Source organism: Mya arenaria, chromosome 8 (genome assembly GCF_026914265.1).
Source record: "Mya arenaria isolate MELC-2E11 chromosome 8, ASM2691426v1".
Taxonomy (NCBI): domain Eukaryota; kingdom Metazoa; phylum Mollusca; class Bivalvia; order Myida; family Myidae; genus Mya; species Mya arenaria.
In genome coordinates this window covers 30,263,463-30,271,932 of record NC_069129.1, presented here as the reverse complement: position 1 = coordinate 30,271,932, position 8,470 = coordinate 30,263,463, and the positions used below count along the sequence as shown (strand labels likewise).

At 34.3% G+C, this 8,470-nt stretch overlaps 1 protein-coding gene across 1 annotated transcript; it reads left to right on the top strand.

The window, feature by feature from the left end:
• The first annotated feature begins 232 nt into the window (after positions 1-232).
• LOC128243704 (pyrimidodiazepine synthase-like) lies at positions 233-8,085 on the top strand. Its single transcript, XM_052961623.1, has 5 exons — positions 233-400; positions 3,083-3,188; positions 6,094-6,316; positions 6,993-7,119; positions 7,599-8,085. The coding sequence occupies exons 1-5, from the start codon at positions 298-300 to the stop codon at positions 7,826-7,828; spliced, it is 789 nt and encodes a 262-aa protein (XP_052817583.1). The 5' UTR covers positions 233-297; the 3' UTR covers positions 7,829-8,085.
• Positions 8,086-8,470: the final 385 nt, after the last annotated feature.

The window sequence follows — 8,470 nt, the reverse complement described above, 5'->3', positions numbered from 1 at the left end:
TTTTTTTAATTAATACCCTATAAATTGATAAATAAAAATATGTATCCTATAAGTATTTGTTATGTTTGACTTTCTTATTTGAATATCTATTTATATAACTAGATCAAGCATTTAACCAGAACGCTTATAGATAAATATCATCGTAATGTAAATATACATGCCCTTCGCTAGTGGTATTTTTACGGTAGATGTTAAAAGCTGGTACGCGTTTTAGCTTTTAGCTTCCCGTATGATAAGATAGGACAGATAAACTTCTCCATATATAAACTGATCCATTATGGTCGACGAATATTGAAAATGTTTGAGTTTTTATTCAGAATATATACAATTGCAACTTATTTACCGTTCTTCATTAAAAACTGGAGATTATTTAAAATGCTTCAACCACACTTAAGTAAAGGTAAGCTTGATTTTACTTTGATATATACATGTTGTGTTTTCATATATTTAAATATATAAACAAAAACACCAATACACTATTTGAAATTACAATATAAAAACGGCAATATGTTTTAAGACTGCACTCTCACATATTTACAACATTTTTATTTTTTGTCTTGGAAAGAGCAAACTTTTACGTATATATCTCCAAAACCAATGATATAAGATTGCTGACCAAATATCAGATCGCAGATTTTCATATTTCCGTTCGAAATTGAATGTTTTATGGCCTTTAAGAAAAATGCACAAAACATCGAATTATGAAATTAATTATAAAAATCTTCGATCTAATTTTTGCCAGCAGTCTTACTTAACTGGTTTCTATGGATTTTCCCAAACATTGGGTAGTTCCAAGACGAAAAATGAAAGTTTTCAAAACGTTCAATCTGTGAGAGTGCAGCTTTAAATGCGATATTATTGTATACCATAACACACACCACATCGGACCATAAACATGGTAGGATCGGGTAACACAAACCAGAAATATTCTTGTTAGCCCGTATATAACGAATTATGTGTCTCTGGAAACGAAACTTGTTTTGAATTGAATTAAGTTGAGTTGAGTTGCGTATACTGATCCTGTCAAATTTAGATAGTAATCATTACGTCTAGTTAAACACATATTTTGTGACATATACAATATTTCAAAAATGAATATCAAGCACTCATCATATTTCAAGAGTTATATTGTTAAACATTCAAATAGCAAGATCAATTTTACATGTTCGACAGGTATGCAACTTAAGTTTCAATCCTTCTATTGTGCATGGCCATATTTTCGCACCTTTCATTGTAATGGACAAACGCGTAAGGCTTTGTTATCATATTAATATTTTTATTTATAGAATATTTATTAACAATATAAATAGACTAACGAATAAAACGGAAGTAGAAAAAATGCATCTATGCAAATAACTTTACCACGGAAAATGATATAGAAATTTTCTACTTAAACCTCAATATTTTGTACAATGACAAACAATGTCCAAGGGTTTTCAATCCTGGACAAATTTGTATGGAAACCAGCGGTGCTGGTTTTCGAAATCGGCTCAGACTGAGCCACCGCTCGTACGTGTGGTCGTGCATGGTACGAGATCTGTCTTCTTTTCTATCTTTCCCATTGGCTCTCTGAGCCATTATCGTACATGCGTATGTGGTCGCGCATGCTACGAGAACTATTCACTCGATTTTCTTTAAAACTATATAAGGTAATTTTCTCTCATTCCCAACCTCTTTTCTGCTTTCTCCAGAGAGCTTTTATATATTACCGTAACTTTTCTCTTTCCCTTCTCAACATTCTTTAGTTTCCTCTTATTCCCTTTCGTCTCTTTTCTATCTGTCTCCTATTCCACTTCTTTCGTCTTCCCCTCCACACCTCTCTCCCTAAGTCACCTGTCCCTCTCCTTCCCCTCTCTTCCTAAGTCTTCTTTCCCTCCACTCCTCTCTCGCTGTCTCCTATTCTTCGTTTTTCCCTCCACTCTTCTCTCCCTAAGTCTCATATCTCTCTTCCACTACTTTGTCTCCTATCCTTCGTCTTCCCCTCCACTCCTCTCTTCCTAAGTCTTATATCCATCTTTTTCCCCCTCCACTCTTCTCTCCCTAAGTCTCATATCCCTCTTCTTCCACTCCTCTCTCCCTAAGTCTCATATCCCTCTTCTTTCCTCCTCTCTCGTTGTCTCCTATCCTTCGCCTTCCTCTCCACTCCTCTCTCCCTAAGTATCATATCCCTCTTCTTCCCCTCCATGCCTCTCTCCATAAGTCTTCTATCACTCTTCTTCCCCACCACACCTCCTCCCTAAGTATTATATCCCTCTTCTTCTCCTCCACACCTCTCTCCCTATGTCTCCTCTTCCTCTTCTTCCCTCACCTCTCCTAAGTCGTCTTCTATCCCTCTTCTTCCCTCACCTCTTTCCCTAAGTCTCCTATCCCTCTTCTTCCCCTCCACACTCCTCTTCCCCTTACGCCCTCCTTTCTCTATCTTCTATCCCTCTTTTTTCCCCTTACAACATCCGTTCTCCATTTCTCTATCCGTCTACCCCTTAAATATTCCCCTCTCCTCTCTTTTTTTGTCGTCACCCTCTCTTTTTCCCCTTCTGTCTTCTTCCTCTTCCCTCACTATTTTTACCGTTATCCTACCCCACTCCCCCTACGTAACTTTCCTATTCCCCATGTCATCGTCCGCTCTCTCACTTAACCATGTCCTCCAGCTGGTATCCTTTTACCTAATTTCTCACTTGTTCGACCTCGTTCGAGATATATTATGTGACAAGGGGCGTAGTGATTCGTGTGTATTATACCAATGAATGCCATTTCAGAAGGTTTTTTTTTTAAAGTGAGAACGTGATATATACTTTTATTTTAAATATTTATTTTATTAACCGGCTCTTGAAATTAATTAATCTAAATGTTCACAAAAGCTTACTGCTTACTGCTAAGAGAAGGTACCTTTTGTCGTCTAAACAAAAACTTTAGAAACTAATGCAGCTGTTAACTGAGAAAGTACGTTTCTTTTTTATTTGGCGTTTTAATTAATCATGGTCATACAATTTGTTTAGTGGGTTTTTAAAGTTTCTCTGAGCGGAATAAATACTACGGATCAATGTGGTATTACTTAAAATTTAAACTTTTATATTTTATTTAGGCGTCGAGTATCCAGAGTTGGCCCCTGGCAAGATGCGTCTTTACAGCATGCAAATTTGCCCATACGCACAGCGAACAAAAATGGTGCTGCTGCATAAGGGCTTAGAGTAAGCAATTCCGTCACATCATACATATTAGTGTATTCACTTATGGACCAAAGTGAATTGAATATTATTCAACTGATTGCATGTTTTTATTCCACAGAACGCTGGGTCAATGACTATATTTTGTTGAATGAGTTGATATTCCATAAAACGCTATATTTTGTACACTGAACTGATAGACAACGTTTTTTTAAGTAAAAGTTTTTCTAGAGCACCCTCGACTAAGCTATTATCGTATATGCGTGAAGTACACTTTAAAAGAACATTTCTATATGAGTATCATGTCGATTAAAGTAGCTGATATCTATATAAGTACCATGTCAATTAAAGTAGTTAATATCTATATGAGTATCATGTCAATTAAAGTAGCTGTTATCTATATAAGTACCATGTCAATTAAAGTATCTGATATCTATATAAGTACCATGTCAATTAAAGTACATGATAGCTATATAAGTACCATGTCAATTAAAGTAGCTGATATCTATATGAGTACAATGTCAATTATAGTAGCTGATATCTATATGAGTACAATGTCAATTATAGTAGCTGATATCTATATGAGTACAATGTCAATTATAGTAGCTGATATAAATATGAGTACCATGTCAATTGAAGCAGCTGATATCTATATGAGTACAATGTCAATTGAATCAGCTGATATCTGTATGAGTATCATGTCGATTAAAATAGCTGATATCTATATGAGTACCATGTCAATTAAAGTAGTTAATATGTAGCTGATATCTATATGAGTACCATGTCAATTATAGTAGCTGATATCTATATGAGTACCATGTCAATTATAGTAGCTGATATCTATATGAGTACCATGTCAATTATAGTAGCTGATATCTATATGAGTACCATGTCAATTATAGTAGCTGATATCTATATGAGTACCATGTCAATTATAGTAGCTGATATCTATATGAGTACCATGTCAATTATAGTAGCTGATATCTATATGAGTACCATGTCAATTATAGTAGCTGATATCTATATGAGTACAATGTCAATTATAGTAGCTGATATCTATATGAGTACAATGTCAATTATAGTAGCTGATATCTATATGAGTACAATGTCAATTATAGTAGCTGATATCTATATGAGTACCATGTCAATTAAAGTAGCTGATATCTATATGAGTACCATGTCAATTATAGTAGCTGATATCTATATGAGTACCATGTCAATTAAAGTAGCTGATATCTATATGAGTACCATGTCAATTATAGTAGCTGATATCTATATGAGTACCATGTCAATTATAGTAGCTGATATCTATATGAGTACCATGTCAATTATAGTAGCTGATATCTATATGAGTACCATGTCAATTATAGTAGCTGATATCTATATGAGTACCATGTCAATTATAGTAGCTGATATCTATATGAGTACCATGTCAATTATAGTAGCTGATATCTATATGAGTACCATGTCAATTATAGTAGCTGATATCTATATGAGTACCATGTCAATTATAGTAGCTGATATCTATATGAGTACCATGTCAATTATAGTAGCTGATATCTATATGAGTACCATGTCAATTATAGTAGCTGATATCTATATGAGTACAATGTCAATTATAGTAGCTGATATCTATATGAGTACAATGTCAATTATAGTAGCTGATATCTATATGAGTACCATGTCAATTATAGTAGCTGATATCTATATGAGTACCATGTCAATTATAGTAGCTGATATCTATATGAGTACAATGTCAATTAAAGTAGCTGATATCTATATGAGTACCATGTCAATTATAGTAGCTGATATCTATATGAGTACCATGTCAATTATAGTAGCTGATATCTTTATGAGTACCATGTCAATTATAGTAGCTGATATCTTTATGAGTACCATGTCAATTATAGTAGCTGATATCTATATGAGTACCATGTCAATTATAGTAGCTGATATCTATATGAGTACCATGTCAATTATAGTAGCTGATATCTATATGAGTACCATGTCAAGTATAGTAGCTGATATCTATATGAGTACCATGTCAAGTATAGTAGCTGATATCTATATGAGTACCATGTCAATTATAGTAGCTGATATCTATATGAGTACCATGTCAATTATAGTAGCTGATATCTATATGAGTACCATGTCAATTATAGTAGCTGATATCTATATGAGTACCATGTCAATTATAGTAGCTGATATCTATATGAGTACAATGTCAATTGAATCAGCTGATATATATATGAGTACCATGTCAATTGAAGTAGCTGATATCTATATGAGTACCATGTCAATTAAAGTAGCTGATATCTATATGAGTATCATGTCAATTAAAGTAGCTGATATCTATATGAGTATCATGTCAATTAAAGTAGTTGATATCTATATGAATACCATGTCGATTATAGTAGCGGATATTTATATTAGTAGTAGGTCAATTATGGTAGCTGATATCTATATGAATACCATGTCGATTATAGTAGCTGATATCTATATGAATACCATGTCGATTATAGTAGCGGATATCTATATGAATACCATGTTGATAATAGTAGCTGGTATCTACAGAGTGCAATGTTGATAATAGTAGCTGGTGTCTATATGAGTACCATGCCAATTATAGTAGTTGCTATCTATATGAGTGTCATGTCGATTAAAGTAGCTGATATCTATATGAATATCATGTCAACATTATTAACATATCCCACACATGTAACTTCATTGGCCCTTTCCTAAGTAATAGTTAGATTACCTGAAGTAAATTCTTAATGATTAAGAATGGGTGGAGAGAATACAGCCTCATTGGTTGATACATTGTCAACACGAAATCTGACTCATGGAGCGTGTATCGGATGACTGGCAGTAGGTGGACCTGCAGTTTCATTGACTGAAAAAAGTTGGTTGTATTCTAAATTCAATTCAGGCACGAGACGGTCTTCATTCACCTTCGGAACAAGCCTGATTGGTACGTAGAGAAAATCAACCCATTGGGCGAGGTTCCTGCTATTGAACTGGATGGCAGGGTGGTCTACGACTCTCTTATAGTGAACGATTACCTTGACGCAAAGTACCCTGACAATCGCTTGAACCCTGAGGACCCCTATCAACTTGCACAAGATCGGATGCTTCTGGAACGATATGGCGGTGTACGTTATTTCTTTACTTTCTATTTCTTTACATGTGGTTTATTCATGTGCTATTCTGGGGCAGAGATTAGGAACGATTTCCAGTCTTACTTCAGACTCAAGACGCATTATGGCAAAACATTTTATTGTAATTTTCCTTACATCAGAGCATTGATGGTAAAATTTGCTGAAATATATTAATATTTGAATGTTTTACCTTTTATTAATATACATTTTTTGTAAAAGAAATGGAAAAGATATGATTTTTGTTTTCTTTATAAAAATGTTTTTTTCTGTGTCTGAGTCTGATGCGAGACTGTTCGTAATCATGGTCCCTGAAGACACCTATAAAACGTTCATTTTTAATCCGTTTTGAAAGGCAAAGAGAAATGCTCGTAAATATACTTACTAACCACCAGTGAGACTAGACTAGTGACTAGATTGTGTTTGAAGAATTACAAAAGAACAACAGCACATGTTATCTCTAAAAACGAAAGTTAGGCAAATAAAACATGTTTCTCAGCCTCATTCATTCTTTGTTTTTACTCAAGAGAAATTGGTTATATGATGGATAATCATTCGCCCAGCCTCATTCCATTTAAAAAAATGTCTGAGAAACTTAACATTTACATGTTTAGCATTACGTGAACATATTTCCTCACACTTAATCTGTGTTTATCTATAATATTTTTTTCAGGTGATCAAGATGTTTTACAAAATCTTCTTCAACTTTTGTGAAGATAAAGAAAGCGTTGAACAAACGTTGGAGGCTTTGGACAAATTTGAGGTAGAAGTCAAGAAGAGGAAAACCCCATATCTCGGTGGTAAGAAGTTTTAAGACATTTACATTTATTTTTCACAGTGTGAGGTCTAGATCCCCTACACATGTTAAAAAAACCCAGTTGACCCCTGCTTCGGTGACCATTCCAAGGCGGTAACGCAAACATTGAGTGTTGGGAAAAGTGTGAGATCGAGAACTCCTACACATGTCAAACCTCTAACCCCTGTTTCGGTGACCGTGCCAAGGCGGTATCCCCAATATTGAGTGTTGGGAAAACTGTGAGGTCAAGTACTCATACACATGTTTAAACCCCCAGCGAACCTCTGTTCTGCTGACCGTCTTAAGCCGTCATGAGTGTTCGATAAGTTTGAGGTCGTCTAAAAAGATTATACACTAGCACACAATCCACAATAAACACACATAATTATGCCTCTCACTCAAATAAGAAAATAACTGTTTCACAGTATTGTAACATATCTATACTGTGCCTTTATATTATCAATGGTTTCATTTAAATTTCAGGAGAAAAACCGATGATGATTGATTTTAATGTGTGGCCTCATTTGATGCGGATTCCTTTGATTTTCTACGCATTCGTACCGGAAGTGACACTCGATGCTGACAGGTACCCATCTCTGACGTCATGGATGAACAAAATGGAGGAACTTCCGGTCGTGAAGGAAACAAACATTGAAAAAGACATGTACAAAATGTTTTTATACAATATGCAATTGAAGAAAATCACTCAATGAAAAGAGAAGTAAGCAACGCAAATAAATATACAAAGACTTAATGGCACTTACTGTTTTATGCAAATGGTGATAATGTGTGTTTGACCATGACGCGTTTAAGCTTTTTTTCATTCGTCATTATCACATTGTAAACTATTCATTAATTCTTAAGCACTTATATCGAAGTTCTTTTCACATCGAAGATGTCACAATCTCATGCATATTATATGCCAAAGATGTAAATAAAAAATGGAAACTTGAAACATGTCTTTTAAGGAATGTTGGGCATGATCACCCCCTGCTGTGCATCTCCTATTAATTGCACTGGTGTCACAGTAGGGGCCATTTCCTGTGTATTTGTTTATTGGCTCAGGGCCATTTAGGGTTAACACTTTTCGAGTAGAAAATCTTAATGTCTCACTTATACGTTATTCATAGCGCATGTATTTATAAATTAAACCAATTGGAAATTAATAATAAACAAATAAGAGAGGTCAGTTTAAAAAAAAGTTATTTAACATATATATTTAAATGCATTTCAAAAGCACCATTGCCATATCCAAATTGTGAAGCACCCTGGTTAAATCTTTTTAATGGGCTATTATATATAACATAACTCTTATTTTATTCAAAGGCATTATAATAATAATACTATACTCATTT